This window comes from Rattus norvegicus, chromosome 17 (assembly GCF_021556685.1).
Source record: "Rattus norvegicus strain SHRSP/BbbUtx chromosome 17, alternate assembly SHRSP_T2T, whole genome shotgun sequence".
Taxonomy (NCBI): Eukaryota; Metazoa; Chordata; class Mammalia; order Rodentia; family Muridae; genus Rattus; species Rattus norvegicus.
Window position 1 is genome coordinate 15296524 of NC_141550.1, and position 18838 is coordinate 15315361.

Sequence of the window (18838 nt, forward strand, 5' to 3'; positions counted from 1 at the left end):
GGTTGCTGGGAATTGAACTCAGGACCTCTGGAAGAGCAGTCGGGTGCTCTTAACCGCTGAGCCATCTCTCCAGCCCCGACCTGGCTTTTCTTAATTGATCTTCTGTCTAGATGTTCTGACCACTACAGAAAGCTGGTTACTGAAGCTTCTAGCTAGGAATTTGTTGCCGGTTAGCTCTCCATCCAGTAGTCACTGGTCACGTCACTTCTTGTTATATCTTCTTGGTGATTTTTTTAAAAAATGATCTTATAATGATCTGTGTAACTATTTTTTTTCTTTTTCTTTTTTTTTTTGGAGCTGGGGACCGAACCCAGGGCCTTGTGCTTGCTAGGCAAGTGCTCTGCCACTGAGCTAAATCCCCAACCCCTGTGTAACTATTTTTAATTTATAAAAACATGTTTGTTTGTTTTTTTTACTTAGCATGTGGAGGGGGCGGGGCAGTCAGAGGACAACTTTGTGGAGGGTTCTTCCCCTTCCACCATGGAGGACTCAGGGAATAAAAGTCAGGTCATCAGTTTCAGTGGCCAACGCCCTATTTTGTTCGCTATCAATAAGGCATTTTGGGAGAAGTGCTGCTATTTGCATGGAATGTCTTCTTCTGTCTTTCCCCACTTTTATCCTGTGTGTCCTTATATGTAAAGAAACAAAATGAGTCTCTTGTGAATAACATATTTAGGGAGGAGGAGGTGTGATAGTGTGCACCTACAATCCGAGAATTAGAAGCTTAAGTCCACCCTCGGCTACACAGGGAGCTTGAGGCCTGCCTCAGTTACTGGAGATCTGTCTCACAAAACAAAACATGTAATTGTTTGTTTGTTAGCTTACTCTGATCAATTGTCTTGGATGGTTGTGGGGGCGAGGAGGAGGAGGAGGAGGAAGAAGAGGAGGAAGAGGAGGAGGAAGAGAAGGAAGGGGGAGGAGGAGGAGGAGGAGGAAGAGGAGGAGGAGGAGGAGAAGAAGAAGGAGGAGAAGGAGGAGAAGGAGGAGGAGGAGGAGGAGGAGAAGGAGGAGAAGGAGGAAGAGGAGGAGGAGAAGGAGGAGGAGGAAGAGGAGGGAGAGAGAGGGGGGGAAGAGAGAGAGGGGCTGACTCACCTTACACTTCAGGGCTGACCCGGAACTTGCCTCATAGCCTGGCTGTCTTAGCTCAGTCCTCTGGCTAGGACTATAGGCAACAGCCACCACACCCGGCTTCAGCCTTCTTTGGTTCATTTGATCTGTGCATTTTTTCCCCCTGAGGAGTTTAACATGATTACACGCAGAGTCATTACTGAAGGGGGAGGACGGGACGGGAAGGCCACTCGTAGGTTTGCTGTTGTTGCTTTCCCACTTCCTCCTCCCCTCTCACCGTCTTTCTCTGCATTTGTTTCACTGATTTCGTAGTGACCTAGGTTGACCCCTTCCATTTTTCTTTTGCGCACGCATGTCATAGATGCTTTCCGCGCAGTGACCGCCGTTGTTACTAAAACATTTTAAAGCTACATTCGGTCTGATGCCGCGGAGCGTTTATGTTACAGACCATCGAAGATAGATTGAGAGCTTCTCTTATTATTATTTCTGAGACCCCAAATGAATACTTCTCCTGCCTTAGGCTCTTAAGTGATAGGATTCCAGGTCTGTGCTATCACACCCACACCCAGTTTATGTGGGGTTGGAATTGAACCCAGAGATTCCTGCACTCCAGGCAAGCACTCGACCAATGCAGCCACATCCTCAGCCTCGTCCTGTCGTTTCTACCCGAAGGGACGCCTTCTGCCTTTCTCCCTCCCACCCAAAGATGTATTTACTTATTTAGTTACTGTTGGCATATGTGTGTCTGTGTTTGGGGGAGGAGTTGCGTGTCCCTGTACATACATAGATCAGGAGAAAACAGCAGCTGTCCTTCTCCATCACTCTGGGTTTCTTCCTTTTAGTTGATGTCTCCGTCAGGGTTTCTGTTCCAGCACAAAACATCACGACCAAGGAGCAAGCTGGGGAGGAAAGGGTTTACTCAGCTTACACTTCCACATTGCTGTTCATCACCAAAGGAAGTCAGGACAGGAACTCAAGTAGGACAGGAAGGAGGAGTTGATGCCGAGGCCATGGAGGGATGTTACTTACTGACTTGCTTCCCCTGGCTTGCTCAGCTTGCTCTCTTATAGAACCCAAGACCACCAGCCCAGGGACGGCTCCACCCACAATGGGCTGGGTCCTCCCTCCTTGATCACTAGTTGAGAGAATGCCTTACAGCTGGGTCTCATGGAGGCATTTCCTCAAGGGAGGCTCCTTTCTCTGTGCTAACTCCAGCTTGTGTCGAGTTGACACAAAACCAGCCAGGATAGTTGGGGTCTCTTCCTGAACTGGACCCATATTTTCTTCCTCAGGCTTAAGGTCAGCAAGCCCAGGGGAGTTGGGGATTTAGCTCAGTGGTACAGCGCTTGCCTAGCAAGCACAAGGCCCTGGGTTTGGTCCTCAGCTCCAGGAAAAAAAGAGCCAGCAAGCCCCAGTGATTCTCCTGTCTCCATCCCCTTTGGGTCTGTTACAGATGTAGGCAAGACACTTGGCTTTGAACATTTGTGCTGGGGTCTGAACTCGGTCCCAGCACAACAAGAACTCTTAACTGATGAACCATCTCTCTAGGACTCGTTTACCATTTTTTTTTCTTTTTTTCCCGGAGCTGGGGACCGAACCCAGGGCCTTGTGCTTGCTAGGCAAGTGCTCTACCACTGAGCTAAATCCCCAACCCCTCGTTTACCATTTTTAATTTAAGTGTGGGTCTCGTATTTATAAACTCCCTCAGCCTTTGATTTTTAAAACCATTTTTAAAAAATTCTTCAAAATTCTGTCTTATTTTATGTATATGGGTATTTTGCCCAAAACGTACGTATGGGGACCACATGCATGCCTGGTGTCCACAGAGGTCAGAAGACCATGTTACAAATGGTTTTGAGCCACTGTGTGGGGGCTGGGAATCAAACCCTGTTCTTCTGCAAGAGGAGCAAGTGCTCCTGACGGCTGAGCCATTTGTCCCGTCTTTTTGAGGAAAAATCTTCATTTCTCTTTGTCTTTGAAGGAGAGTTTCACCTGATACCATAGTCTCAGCTGATGATGTTTCTTCTTAGCATGCTTAATATCAGTCCATTCCCTCTGGCCCTCAAACATCCCTTGAGGGAGCACCTGGAAATGAGATAGACTGTCTCTCTCTCTCTCTCTCTCTCTCTCTCTCTCTCTCTCTCTCCCTCTCTCCCTCTCTCCCTCTCTCCCTCTCTCCCTCTCTCCCTCTCTCCCTCTCTCCCTCTCTCCCTCTCTCCCTTTCTCTCCTTCTCTTTCTCTCTCTTTAAGATTTATTTATTATATATAAGTACACTGCTGCTGTCTTCAGACACACCAGAAGAGAGTATTGGATCTCATTAGAGATGGTTGTGAGCCACCATGTGGTTGCTGGGATTTGAACTCAGGACCTCTGGAAGAGCAGTCAGTGCTCTTAACCACCGAGCCATCTCTCCAGCCCTTGGCTGCCTCTCTTATATTGCTCTCTTACTTTAATATTGCCTGTGACTTAGATATTTTTATCATACGGTGCCTTGGTGTACCCCCTCCTTTGTTACTGTCACAGGGTCTCTCCGTGTAACCCAGACTGGCGTCCACCTCACCACTCTCCTGCCTCAGCTTATAAGCATGAACAAGGTGGCTGGTTCCTTATTCTACACGGAGTTCTTTGAGTTTCTTGAACCTGTGTGGCCACTTCTTTCCTGAGATGGAGGAAGTCTTCAGGGATCATTTCTGCAAATGCTTTCTGTCTTTTTACCCTTTGTGACCCCCCATACGGAGATCTTGGTCTACCCGAAGGTATCCTGAAAGTCGACACTTTTAGAGTCTTGATGCTTTTCTCCGTTCTTTCTTGCTTTTCTCCACTGATTCTGACTTTAAGTGACTTTTTTGGGGAGCTAGAGACATGGCTTGTGGGTAAAGAGCACCGGTTGCTCTTGCAAAGGACCCGGAGTTCAGTTCCCATTACCCACAACCATAAGTAACTCCATTTCCAGGGGATATGACACCCTCTTTCTGGCCTCTTCAGGCATCAGACACACACCTGGTACACATGTATACACGCAGGCAAAAGTTTTATATACATAAAATAAAAATGATTAAATCTCAAAAAAAAAAAAAAAGAGGCAGGATGTGGCACTGGAGAGATGGCTCAGTGGTTAGAGCACTGGCTTCTTTTCCAGAGGACCTAGTTTGATACCTGGCATCCACACAGTAGCACACAGCCCTCTGTAACCCCAGACCTGGAGATCTAATGCCCTCTTCTGGCCACAGGGGGTACTGCATGCACAGGTGCACGGGCACAAGCAGGCAAGACACCTATTCACAGAGACATAACAAAGAGAAGAAAGATAACAGCAACTTTACTGGTCTGAACTACTTCTCTCCGAGTTTGCTGTTTCTTTCGACCCTCTCTATGAGTTCCTCAGGCCAGTCAACTCCAGAATGTCCACTTCATTCTTTTGAATGGTTTTGTTTTTATCCCTGTTGATGGTGTTCCTTGTTCCTACTCTATCTAGTTTTAGATTTTTTTTTTGAGCACCTCTATGACATGTATATGGGCTTTTCATATCAGGAAACTCATAGATCTCTTTGTGTGTGCACAGGCACACATGCACGTATGTGTTCTAGTGTGTGGAGGCCAGAGTACAACCTGATGTCACTCCTTAGATACTATCCCTTGGGGTTTTTTTGAGACAGCGTTTCTCACAGGGATCTGGGTAGGCTGGCCAGAGAGCACCAAGTATCTAGCTGTCTCTATCTCCCCAGTACTTGAATTACAATAGCATTCCACCATGCCTGGCTGTTTATGTAAGTGCTGAGGACTGAACGTGGGCTCTGTGTTTACATGACAAGGACTTTACTGAGTCAATCCCCTGAGCCCTGGATCTGTCTGTCTGTCTGTCTGTCTTTTTTAAAAGATTTTTTTTGTTGTTGTTGTTAATGTCTGTTAGTATTGCACGTACAACTGCAAGCCAGAAGAGGGCATCGGATCCCATTGCAGATGGTTGTGAGCCACCATGTGGTTGCTGGGATTTGAACTCAGGACCTCTGGAAGAGCAGTCGGTGCTCTTAACCACTGAGCCATCTCTCCAGCCCACCCCCCCCCCATCTGTTTCTTTAGGGTCAGTTTGGGGGTTGTTTTCGTCCTCTGATTGACCATATTCTGCTTCTATGTACGGTTTATAAGTTTTGTTTCTTGCTTTTAGTTTTGGCTGAATGGGGACATTTAAAGAAACCACCTCTCCTGATTGTGCGCAAGCTTTAGGCCACCTTTATCCATCAGCACAGCTCAGGCATGTGCCTGACTAGAACTCTAATGTGCTGCTGGCTTTTGCTTTTCCGTTTCTGGATTCTTCTGCTTTCTACTCATGGAAGACAGAGTCCACAGTCCCAAATCCCCGTGGGTAGACCTCTGAGGAACCAGACATATCAGTGCTTGTCTGAGCTTTCTGTTTCTGCCCTGCAAGCCTAGTAGTCCTAGTGTGGGAGGAGCCTTGCTGTGGGAGGAGCCTTGCTGTGGGAGGAGCCTTGCTGTGGGAGGAGCCCTGCTGTGGGAGGAGCACAGGTATTGTTATCTGCCAAGCAACTGGACTAAGACAGGCATCTTCCACCTTCTCCTGGGCTTCCATCCTTGGAGTGTATTTGTAGGTACTGTGGCTGCTTGGTTTGTGTCTACAGTCCTCACACATGATCCGGTCTGCATACTATACCATCTGTGTCTCTGTGGAGGATCTGCAGCTTGTTGGCCCAATGTCTTGTTGATGTCACTTTACATTAGTGTGTGTGTGTGTGTGTGTGTGTGTGTGTGTGTGTGTGTGTGTTTTACTGGTGATGGAACCCCAGGTTTGTGCACGGTAGGCAAATTTTCTTCAGTTTGAGCTGCACCCCAGCTGTGCAGTGGACCCTGATGTGGTTACTATGGCTGCTCGCTAGTTAAAGGTCCAGAAACGTAAGCATTCCATCTAGACTGCAGTAGCCTTCGGGAACTGGGCAGAAACTGTTGTGCTTTTAATAGAACCATCCTTGGAAATAGCATCTAAGAGAACCCAGTACCACATCTGAAAACCAGGAGCCTCCTCCTGCTCTCTCCGTCCCCTGGGCATCCTGGTGTCCCCTTGTTTGGTGCGCCTCTCCCATTAAGTGGCTACCCTTTTCTCTGCAGTGCTCTGACCCACAGAAGCTGCTTCACATTGCCCAGGAGCTCCTGCACACGGAGGAAGCCTACGTGAAGCGGCTGCACCTGCTGGACCAGGTAATCCATAGGCTGGGAATCAGGTTCTCTCCACCCCCAGACTTCAAACCACCCGTTTGGGTGCACGCTTCGGGGCTGGAGCATTGGCTAACTGTTGGAAGCACCGGCTACTCTTCAGAGGATCTGTCTGGTTTGGGATCTGGGTTTGGTCTCTAGCACCAACATAGGGCTTTCACGACGATCTGTAACCCCAGGTCCAGAGGCTCTGATGCACAAGGCACACACACGGGACACAGACATAACTCAGACAGAGCACTCATTAGCATAAAGTAAACAGATCCTTATCCTTTAAAAGTGCATACTTGTAACCCTAGCACCACGGAGATGCAAGACAGAAGGGCTGCTGGGATTCGCTGGTTGCTAACCTAGTTCTAGACCCTGCCTCAAGAGAATGTGGTGGGGAGTGACAGCAGGACACTGGTGTCTTCCTCTGGCTTCCGCACACACATACACAGGTATGTGCACTACACGCAGACCACACACTCACACACACATGAAACTATACACACATACACCACACTCACACACAACACACACTCCTATACACATATAAAACTACACACACACACACACAGGTATGTGCACTACACACACATACACCATATTCACACACAGGTGTATGCATTATACACATACACCACATCCACTCACACACATCACACACACTCACACATACCACGCATATACTACACACACATCCTACGTACAATAAAACTATATACACACAGGTGTATGCAACACACACACATACATACACCACATCCATTCACACACACCACACATACTCAGGCACACATACACACATACACTACACAGACACACACCACACACACTCTCCTCTATACACATAAAACTATACACACACAGGTGTATGCATTACGCACACATATACACCACATCCATTCACACATCACACATACTCAGGCACACATACACACATACACTACACAGACACACACCACACACACTCACACACTCTAAAGTAAAATACAAATTTTAAATTAAAAGGGAGAGGAGCCCAAGAGTCCGCTGACGTGGCAGGTGTCTGAGTCGCTCCTACTCAGTGGTCATTGTGGGGCTTCTCTGTGCTCAGGTTTTCTGTGCCAAGCTGACAGAAGCAGGGATCCCTCCGGAAGTCACCACGGGCATCTTCTCTAACATCTCTTCTATCTACCGCTTCCACGGGCAGTTCCTCCTGCCTGGACTGAAGAAGAGGATCACAGAGGAGTGGTAAGCGTGGTCCAGGGCCCCCCAGGGCCCCTAAAGCCAGGAGTTCATCTGCCTGGAAGCCTGGCAGGTTCTTTGGGGTAGGATCCGTCTCATGGAGGACTGGGTACCTCTCTTCCCTTCCAGGCAACCCCAGCCCCACCTCTTCCTGGGTGGTGACCTTGACTGGTGTCTCTTTGATGTCTCTAGGGTTTATGTATCTAGATGAGATTTGAGGTCTGGAGGGAAAGCAATGAACAGTGGTGGTGTTTTATTTCCTCTCTCTGTCTGTAGCTACTTTTGCTTTTAAAAACCACGCCCAAGGAGTGGTTCCAGGTGCCTCTTTTTTCTGTGATCCTCAGCTTTTCCCAATTTTTATCAAAAGCTGCAAGCCAGGATTCTTGCAATGACACGGGAGAGGCCCACAGTTTTTACTATGCTCCCCTGAGTTTTGGGAAGCTGGAAGTTTGCCTACCTTCCTTGGCTGGGCTTGTGGCTGGGCCACTTTGTTATGCAGAGCAAGTTGCACTGTGTCCTCCAGGTGTTTAGTTAGAACTGGGTGTGGACTTTTGGTGACAAAGTCCATGTCTGGCAGCACAGGCCTTCTCCCTCCTTGTCCTGGAGACCCTACCGTAAGCCCACAGAGGATCAACCCAGTCCTGTGATGATGACGGTACTCGGCCTCTTGTCTTGCATCTCCAGTTGTTCAAGTCGTAAAACCAAACCCTGTGCACAGCTTCATAGGAGCACCAAGTGGTGGCTTTGTGTCTGTGCCTTTTTTCCCCTTTGGTTTTGGTAATTACTAAGGATAAATCTCCAAAAGAGAGTTCTAAGATCAGAAACTACAACTTTGGTTTTTCCTGTGAACGTCTATTCACCCAAGATAGGGCACCAGTTACAGTCCAAAACATAAAAATAAATACATAAATAAATAAAATAAGAAAAGAAAGAAAGAAAGAAAAGGAAAGAAAGAAGGAAAGAGAGAGAGAGAGAGAAAGAAAGAAAGAAAGAAAGAAAGAAAGAAAGAAAGAAAGAAAGAAAGAATTGTACCCAATTCCAGCTTAGTTGAAGCAGTGAGTTTACCGGGGTTGCTTAAGCACTAGGTTTACTGAGGTGATTTAAAGGTGGCCACAGCAGGGGAGGACTCAGGAAAGTTGGATTCCTAGAGTTCTTTTGAAAGAGCGTACCCCAGGGGCTGGGGATTTAGCTCAGTGGTAGAGCGCTTACCTAGGAAGCGCAAGGCCCTGGGTTCGGTCCCCAGCTTCGAAAAAAAAAAAAGAACAAAAAAAAAAAAAAAAGAAAGAGCGTACCCCAAAACGGGGAGCCGCGTCTCTCGCTCCGATCGCGGGGTGGGGTGCCCCCAGGAATCACGAGTAGCCATTCTTGATGTAAAAGCACGAGGTAGCTTTATTAACGAGATCCCGGGTCTTAGCGGGATCCCGGGTCGACACGTATCTCACACAGGAGACAGAGGAATCGACCCCGAGCTTCCAAACTCGGGGGTTTATATAGGGGAGGTTAGGGGCATTCGCGCGGGTGCACATGATTGGTCAATTCAAATGGTGCACAGTTACTTTCGGCGCGAAATGACATCAGCAAGGAGTACGTGCTCTCTAGCAGCTTGGCAGGCAGGTAGGGTGGCTCATCTCACTCAGGAGGGTGAAGGAAGGGGAGGGGGTGGCTACAGATGATCAATGTCCTTGGGGCTAATAGCTGGTTTGGCAAGTCCTATTTCTGGCTCTCCCTCAGGCACGTCCGGCCCTGCACATCGGACTCTGACAATGAGCAACCTTTATGAAACTCTAGTTCTGCACATTTGGGCTCTGACAATGAGTAACCTTTATGAAACTCTAGTTCTACACTTTCACAGACTAAGGGCAGCCTGGTGGAGTGAAAAGTCTCTCCCATGCAATTGTTAGTGCTTATATGATCTTGGGAAGAGGCCTTGTGAATCTTGTAAGTTTCAGGAGCTTCCTGAAGTTTTGGTTACTTCCTGAGCCTGGTAGGTTTTACTTCCTAGGTCTTAAGGATTCTCCCTCTGGAGGGGATGTTTTAATGGGGAAGAAATAACTACACAATCATGATTACGGTGTTGGCTTCCTAGAGTTTATTTGTTTACTCGGTGTACTCAAAAGTTTTCATAACCGGTCCTGCAAAGTCCTCTTCTCTCCCTGGCTTTGGTAGCAGTGTGTTGACCCACCATTTCCACTCATTTAGAGTGACACTTCACTGGCCATCTTTCATAACTGTGGCCTGCCCCTCAAGGACAGCACTGCTGTTAAGTTCTTCTCTATGGGCACTGGTCCTCAGCCTGTGCTGTTGAGGTGTTTGGTGAAAGCACTCAGAGAGGGTGACCAGTGTTCTTAGGACCACAGCACGAGGCATCAGCACCATGCCACCTAGACTGTTCATCCAGTGACCATGCTTCTCCACACAGGGATACAAAGCCTCGTCTCGGAGACATCCTGCAGAAACTGGCTCCGTTCCTGAAGATGTATGGCGAGTACGTCAAGAACTTTGACAGAGCAATGGGGCTAGTGAGCACGTGGACCCAGCGTTCTCCGCAGTTTAAGGACGTCATCCACACCATCCAGGTAGTGTGACGTACACACTCTTCTTTCAACTTCGAAAAGTTTTTTTGTTTTTGTTTTTGTTTTTCTTTTAAGATTTATTTATTATTTCATATAAGTACACTGTCGTTGTCTTCAGACACACCAGAAGAGGGCATCAGGTCCCATTACAGATGGTTGTGAGCCACCATGTGGTTGCTGGGAATTGAACTCAGGACCTCTGGACAAGCAGCCAGTGCTCTTAACCACTGAGCTATCTCTCCAGCCCTACGGGCTCACCTCTTGATCGTAGCACTTCCCATGGACCAAGCATATTCAAACCACCACAGACAGGGTCTCAGGCTAGGCACGTGCCTTTAATCTCTACACTCAGGACTCAGAGACAAGCAAATCTTTGTGAGTTTGAGGCCAGAACAGTCTATATAGCAAGTTTTAGACCAGACAGCACTACACAGTAAGACCACGTCCAAGGAAAACAAACAACAAAATCAAATAACCCATTACCACTACAATAACAGTAAATCTTGGCCTCAGCACATTTCAGAGTTCTCGACAAAGACCTGGTCTGTGTCTACTGACACCGATGTTGCTTCTTGTACCTGGAGGGTAGAACCTGGGGCAGGTCTACAGTGCACAGAATGGCCCACAACAGAAAAATCCTCCTTAGCAGATGTCTGTGGCTAAGGCTGGGAAGCCTAGACCTAAATAAAATGGGGTCAAATGACCATCACATTCCCCTTGGTCTCTGGAGAATTCCTTTGCTTAATCCAAAGCATATTTTAAATTATAATCCTTAAAGAAGTCCAAACATTTACCAAGGGTTTGTAAGGTGACCAACTTAAGGCTAGAGGGAGCCTGAGTTTGGATCTCTAACACAAGGTAAAGGCAGGCATGGTGGCCTGTGTCTGAACCCTAGTACGTGGGGCTGAGGGTAGGGTCACAGAGACAGGTAGTTCTGGGGCTGATAAGCAAGCCTGGGTGAGATCTAGTTTCAGCCAGTGTATACAGCATACCCAGGAATGACCACATGAAGGCAAAACTTACAGACGTTACATTCTGTCCCCTTTCCTTTGATCTCTAAGCACATATGACGGCCATTGTCTTTTGAAACTCATCTGCAGACACTGCTGCCGTCATCACTAAGTGTGAGGGAGCATCTCTCACACGCCCACGTGGTGACTGGAATCAAGAACCCCCACTCGGCTGTCACAGTACTGTCCCCTCACAGCCCACACGGCCGCCAGCTATCCCAGTGATGCACTTGAAAGTTTTCTTTGCCCTTTTTCTCTCTGAGGTTCATAAGCCAAACTAAAACACACACTGTTCTCATTATCAGGGTGAGTTCTCCTCTCTAGGACAGGCTCTGCCCTTGGCTACCTCTTGGCTTTGGGCTTATCTGTGGTTTATTCATGATTCAATTTGGGCTGTGCCTCTGTGTGAGTTTCACTGGAGCAAAGTCCTTTTCCCCTCTTGCCTCTATTCTTAAGTCTCTAGCAGGAAGAAGCTGTGAAGCCCTGGGACCAACCATCCCACATCTTCCCTTTATTCTTGCTTGAAACAATCTGTCTGTGTGATGTATGCCTGTGTACATATGTGTGCATATGCTCATGTCTTAGTTAGGGTCTTATTGCTTTGAACAGACCCTGTGGCCAATGTAAGTTTTATAAAGGACAACATTTAATTGGGGGTGGCTTACAGGTTCAGAGGTTCAGTCCATTATCATCAAGGCAGGAGCATGGCAGCATCCAGGCAGGCCTGGTGCAGGAGGAGCTGAGAGGTCTACATCTTCATCTGAAGGAAGCCAGGAACAGTCTGAGCATCCTCAGGCAGCTAGGAGGAGGGTCTTCAAGCCCACCCCCACAGTGACACACTTCCTCCAACAAGGCCACACCTTCTAATAGTGCCACTCCCTGGGCCAAGCATATGCAAACCATCATAGCTCATATCTGTGTATGTGCACGGCAAGGTCAGAGGTCAGTGTCGTGTATCTTCTCTCTCTTCCCATCTTATTTTTTTTGAGGCAGGGTCTTTCATTGAACCCAGTGCTCAATGACTCTGTTAGGCTAACTGGCCAATGATACACGGTTATCTCTGCCTTTCCAGCACTGGGATCTCAAGTGAACACATGACACTCAGAGTTTTGTTTGTTTTTTTTTTTTTTTTTTTTTTTTTCGGAGCTGGGGATCGAACCCAGGGTCTTGCGCTTCCTAGGTAAACGCTCTACCGCTGAGCTAAATCCCCAGCCCCAGAGTTTTGTTTTAATTTTATTTTATGTGTGTGAGTGTTTTACCTCCATGTATGTCCATGAACTGTGTGCATGTCTGTCTGGTGCCCCAGGAGGTCAGAAGAGGATGTCAGAAAACTCCATAACTAGATTTCCGATGGTTGTCAGTCATGTAGTTGCTAGAATTAAGTTTTAAGTGTTCTTAAACTTTGAGCCATCTTCCCAGCACCAACACTCAGATTTTTTTAACTTAAGCACAACTATCATTAAAAAAAAAAAAGCTAGGGGTGGTGGTGCATGCCTTTAATCCCAACAGAGGGAGGCTGATCTCTGTGAGTTCAAGGCCAGCCTGGTCTATGAATAGAGTCCAGGTCAGCCACGGCTCTGTTAAACAGAGAAACTGTCTCCAAAAACCCAAAAACAAAACCAAAAACTCATTGTTTAGGGGCTGACAAGATGGCTTGGTGGGCAGAGTGCTCCAGTGTAAACACAAGGACCTGAGTTCAGATCCCCAGACCCTGTTGGACCCTAGACAGTTCTGGGTCCTTCTCCATCAGAAGTTTTGTTCTGGGGCCTGAGGAAGTGTGGGTAGCTGGGGCCCTGAAGTTGCTAGGGGCAGGGCTTCAGATAGTGGGAGAAATGGCAGGCTCTTTCAGCTCTCAGAGAGTGGCAGAGGCAGAAGGACCAGCAGCATGGCGGAGAGCCCAAGGTGAGCATGGAGGTGAGAGATTGCTAGCAGTCGTCGCAGATGAGCTAGCGTGCAGGACGAAGATGTGCACCGTCTGCATGCAGCAAGAAGACACAGAAGTGTGGCAAGAGGGGAGCTGGGATCGGGAGGGAGGAGGGGAGATGTAGAGAGCAAGGGACAGTACAGGGGTAGGGTTGCAGCAGCTGCCTGCTTGCTCTGTCATTCATCTTGCAGGGACTCTGCAGAAGGACACCCAGCAGCTTCAAGGCATGAGGACTGATATTGGGAGAGTTAGGCACAGTTAGCCTCCACCTGACAGAGAGGAGGTGGACCTGAGGGGGACTCTCGTGAGAGGAGGCAGTTGTTTTCTTCAGTCCAAGCCTGCCCACGCAGAGTTCCGGTTCCTCTATCGTTAGACACCTTTGAGCCTCAGTTTCCCCAGCTGTGAGATGTGGTCTATGCCAATCGCGTCTTGAAAATCAGGAGGCCCCAGGCAGCCTCCGGGGACTACTCTGACAGTAACAGGGGCGAGACCCTACGGTGACCCGACGTGTGCTCTCTGTCCCCACAGAAGCAGGAGGTGTGCGGGAACTTGACCCTGCAGCATCACATGCTGGAGCCTGTGCAGAGGGTCCCCCGCTATGAGCTGCTGCTCAAGGACTACTTAAAGCGGCTCCCCAGGGATGCCCCGGACCGGAAGGATGCTGAGAGTAAGTGAAGGTGGCCAAGAGGCTGGGGGGGGAGGGTGGTCTCTGGAGGAGGCTGAGAAACTTGGGCTGAGACACACAGAGGAAGGCAGAGGGGAGAGAGACAGAGACAGAGAGGCTCATGGCTACGAAAGTGATTTAGTCTTTTCCTGTCACATGGGAAGACTGTCTGGGGAAGGCACTGCCAAACACTGGCTCCATTCGGAGCTTAGGCCCAGCCATGGGCCCCTCAAGTGAGGGTGTTCCTATTTCAGGAGCCATGACCAATGTAACCCAGTGGGCAGCACAGGGCTGGGAACTGTGTAAGAGAGTTGGGGGGGGTCTCATTTGGTGTTGGCCCCAGCAGGCTCAACAAATGGTTCTGGGCCTTGTCCCTTCTCTGTGCCAGACCTCGGGAGCAGTCTGGGCACACCGAGAAAGGCCAAGTGCAGGAACAAGGCCTCCCACTGGAAGCCATGACATCATCGGTGTGAACATCTCCTGTGAGAACCTGCGGCCTTACCACGGGCCCAGGCTCACTAGTTCTCCTCCTCATGCAGGGTCTTTGGAACTCATCTCTATAGCTGCTGACCACTCCAATGCTGCCATTAGGAAGATGGTGAGTTCAGACTGCTGTTGTAGGGAAGCGAAGAACACGCAGGGAGAGTGAGGTGGTAGGCCATATAAGCAAGCACCTTCACCCCTAATTCCGGGTGGACCCCATCAGTCTCCCCAGGACATGCCAGGTGCATATCCTAGTACTACCTAGTAATAACAAGTGTACGCTCAACCTCCCTCTGTACAGACCAGGTAGGTATATGCCTACCTTCCCAGTGCAAGCCAGATGCATGCTCCACCTCCCCAGGACATGTCAGGATGACATCTGAATCCTTTATATACCTGACAGTTCCTGCAAGGTCATGGGTTCTTCCCCACCCTCCAGGGTCCCATGCATCCTGTGCTGTTTGATCTGCTACCATCTATAGCATATATACAAAGAAGGGCCCCAGACCTGCCTGCTTTTAAATACCCAAGTAGAAATCACAAGTCAAAGGACGGGACACCTCAGGACCAGTAGGTCCTGCCCCAGCCCATGTTGCTATTGTCAAAATCCCTACAGGCTCGATTCTACTTTGAGTAGTGTTGAATTCTAATCAAGAGCTAGGGGCATGAGCTACTAACCTTGTCCCCATTGTAACTTTGGGCATTATGATCCCCAACCAGGCCTGGGGAAAGTAACATGTAGATTGGCCCAGTCTGAGTCATAGCGACTCAACTAACTCCTGCATGCATAAGTTTCCTTGTCTGTAAGTTGGGGATAACCATGCCACTTACGCCATAGAGTATGTGTCAGAATTAAATAATTAAAATATGACTAGTGTAGAACAGCCCCTAACACATAGCAACAGAGGTTTGTGATTTATTAGTTTCTGAATGATGATTTTCTAGTCACCCTTTAATACCCAGCTAAAATGTCCCCCTGTGTTTTTCTCCCTTTTCACTGGCAGTCGTTTCATTGCTACAGTGGACTCTGGGTCACAGATGTAGAGAATGGCTTTGCTCACCTCGGGGTCCACAGCAGTTCCCTGGGTCTTGTGTCTCTTGCAGGAGAAAATGCACAAGCTCTTAGAGGTGTATGAGCAGCTGGGTGGGGAGGAGGACATCGTTAACCCAGCCAATGAGCTGATCAAGGAGGGCAACATCCAGAAGTTATCAGCCAAGAATGGCACCACTCAGGACCGACACCTCTTCTTGGTGAGCCAGCCTGCCATCCGAGGCCTAGAACTCCCTCATATGCCTTCTCAGACCCTGGATAGTACTGGAAAGATTCAGAAGCCCAAGAAGGAGATTCTTCTATAGCCTTCCAGATAGGTTTTTGGGGGCTATCTCTTGCTAATGGTCTTGTCCTGTTTTCTGCTAAAATTTCATCTAAAATCTATGTTCCTTATAGCATGAGTTCTTCTCCACCTTCCAGAGTCCCACGCATCCTGTGCTGTTTTTTTCTGCTAGCATCTATGGCATCCATTCAAAGAAGGGCCCAGCCAGACCTGCCAGCTTTCTATTTTTCATACACCTTGGAGTCCAGCAAATGAAATACAAAGAATTGTAGCCAAACATCACAATCTCACCTGTCCCCAGAACCAAGCTCTGGTTTTGAGGGAGGGGAAAGACAGGAAGGAATTATAGTGAGGGATCCATTCAAGTACCTTACATGCAGAAGAGACACAGTTCTTTTTCTGTAGCTACTTCTCTGCTTCCCCTATCTCCTCTCTCTTCTCCTTCCCCGCTTCTTGGTTCTTCCCAAGGCCTTACATTTGCTAGGCAAACACCCTACCACCGCCTTACACTCATAGTCCAGATCTATTCTTGAATAAATAACTGTATCTTTGCAAGTTTCCTTTTTTAACCTAGGACCTTTGACATACCTAACCACAATTTGTTGGCTGAATAATAGCACTAGGTATGGGTTTCATCTTGTGGAATGGGACTTAGGTCCAATCAGAAAGTGATCGGTCACTCCCATGACTTTCATGTCTCTATTGTACCAGCGGTTGTATCTTGCCCGGCCAGTTGTTATTGTAACTTACAGGGTTCATATCTGGGTGTGATTTATGTTCACGTCTCTCCTCTGATAAAGCGTATAGCATCTTTCAACACTATGGAAAGCTATTCAGTGGGGTTGAAGCTTTTAGGTCAGTTCTGACTTGATTTCTCCATGTTCTAGATGGAGACTAAGTATGTGGTGTTTGCAGAAGTAGCATTTTATCACCAAATTCTAGAGGGTAACCATTAGCAGTAACCTGTACTAGTTGGCGTTTATGGGATCTCAATGGCCAACAACTCCGAAAGACGTAACCCTTTCCTGGGACTGGGATTTTGTTTGTTAGTCTCTGGTGTCTGGTGGGACCATTGCTGTCCAATATAGGCTCAGACTAAACCTCTGGAGGGTTGTGCTTAAAGGAGTGTGTGCATCTTTTAGAAAATATATTTTACTCTATGACACTGAATAAAGCTTATATGGGTCCCTTGTGAGGGGCTCCCTGTGACACCACTCCCCACGACGTCTTTCTTACAGTTCAACAATGTGATGCTCTACTGCGTACCCAAACTAAGGCTCATGGGCCAGAAGTTCAGTGTACGGGAGAAAATGGACATCTCTGATCTCCAGGTGAGTGGGTCCCGCTCTCCCCCTCTTATGCCTTGGAAGGGGTACAATCAGGCATAACTTTGATGGCCCCTCTGCGGCTCAGAGGTTTCTGGGGCAGCATCTTCAAAGGCCCTGGTATACTAACTAGTGTTCCCTATGGTCTTGATTATACTTTCTGTAAGGTCCCTGATAGCCTCTTGTTGAAGGGAACAGGAGGCTAGGACTAAAGTTCACAGCCATGGGGGTCAAACAGGCAGGCTGTCACTTGGTGAGGACAGGGCTCAAGACCCCAATTAAATATCTAGAAGTGAAACTCAGGCCATTGATTTAGAATGGAGCGTGGACCTACTCTACACTGGCCTGTGGTTTTGTGCTGATAGAAGAGGGTTCAATCTGAGAGCCCTCAAGGACATGACGCTACTCCATCAATTCTGTCTGAGTGCACACCTTTAAACTCACCATGCACCTGCCCATGTGGGCTCAAGCACCTGCTGAAGGACAGAGTCAAGCATCTTGTACGATCTTCATCCCTCCCAAGGGGTATGGCTGTGCTGGGAGGCAAAGCCCTGTATGCTGGAGGGAAAGGCTGTGCCAAGGCTAGCTGGGGAGGAGGGAAGGACTAACAAAGGAGGCCTAATGGGTAGGTGCCTTTACCAAGCGGCAGTCTAAACACAGAGCCTGAGGCCCAGCTCTGTATGGGCAAGGCCAGCGGTCTGCTCTTCTTCTGAGCCTCAGTGTCCCCACGTTACAGATCTGGGAGCCCGTGGAGTCACTCTGCTACTTCCACAGGATAATTAATTAATTAATTAATCAATCAATCAGTTAATAGCTCTGATGACAGAGCTTGGGTGTGTGTTAGAGAACAGCTAACCTGGTGACTGGTATTCATTTGCTCTGTCTGTGTTCTTTTTTTTTTTTTTTTTTTATTCTTTTTTTTCGGAGCTGGGGACCGAACCCAGGGCCTTGCGCTTGCTAGGTAAGCGCTCTACCACTGAGCTAAATCCCCAGCCCCATTTCCATCTTTATTAACTTGAGTATTTCTTTTCTTTTTTTTTTTCTTTCTTCTTTTTTCTTTTTTTCGGAGCTGGGGACTGAACTCAGGGCTGAACTCAGGGCCTTGCACTTGCTAGGCAAGCGCTCTACCACTGAGCTAAATCCCCAACCCCTCTGTCTGTGTTCTTCTTCTACAGGTGCAAGATGTCGTGAAACCAAATGCTGCCCGCACATTCATCATAACAGGACGAAAAAGGTCCCTGGAGCTTCAGACTCGGTATGGCACCAGCAGCCGCAGCTGCAGGAACATCTGTGACCCTCGCCGAATGCAACAGCCTTTCAATGTGTTCGGCGTGTATGCGTGCGCGTGCGTGTGCGCGTGCGTGTTTAAATCAAAGGTGGGACGATATCTCAGTGGGTAAAGTACTTGGTACGTGGCATGAGGACCTGAGTTCAGATCCCCTGCACGCACATAGAAAGCCAGACACAGATGTGCGTATTTGAAATCCCAGTGTTGTGGAGGTGTGGTCAGGCAGAGTCTCTGTGGCTTGCCCTCCACCCACCCTAGTAGAATTAGTGAGCTCCATTCAGTAAGACGTCCTGCATCAAAAAGTGAGGTGAATAGTGATTGAAGAAGACGCATAATATTGACCTCTGTCTGAGGAAGACAGACGATATTGACTTCTGCCCTCTACACACATGTGTACACATGAGCATGTATGCACATGCTCAAGCAAAGGGCTATTCCAAATGGCATGCATCTTGGTTAGGGTTTCTACTGCTGTGCTAAAACACTGGGACTAAAATCAACGTATGGAGAAAGGGTTCATTTTAATTACACTTCCAGGTCACATCTGACACTGAAGGAAGTCAGGGCAGGAACTCAAACCGTGGAACCTCGTTACTGCCTTGTTCCCATGGCTTGCTCAGCCTGCTTTCTTATGCGACCCAGGACTACCTGCCAAGGAGTGTCCCCACCCACAGCCATACTGGCTTCTGCCACGTCAGTCATTTATCAAGAAAATGCCTCATAGACGTGCCTA

At 48.2% G+C, this 18838-nt stretch overlaps 1 protein-coding gene across 7 annotated transcripts in view; it reads left to right on the forward strand.

The window, feature by feature from the left end:
- Positions 1-18838, forward strand: part of Fgd3 (FYVE, RhoGEF and PH domain containing 3) — a 62621-nt gene that overhangs the window by 26813 nt on the left and 16970 nt on the right. For 5 of the 7 annotated variants that reach the window (XM_087590992.1, NM_001443828.1, XM_087590993.1 and 2 more), the window contains 8 exon segments: positions 6191-6280; positions 7374-7510; positions 9924-10080; positions 13540-13678; positions 14215-14273; positions 15263-15409; positions 16731-16823; positions 17993-18072. In XM_087590992.1, the coding sequence (XP_087447118.1) occupies positions 6191-6280; positions 7374-7510; positions 9924-10080; positions 13540-13678; positions 14215-14273; positions 15263-15409; positions 16731-16823; positions 17993-18072 (902 nt within the window). 7 annotated transcript variants of the gene reach the window in all.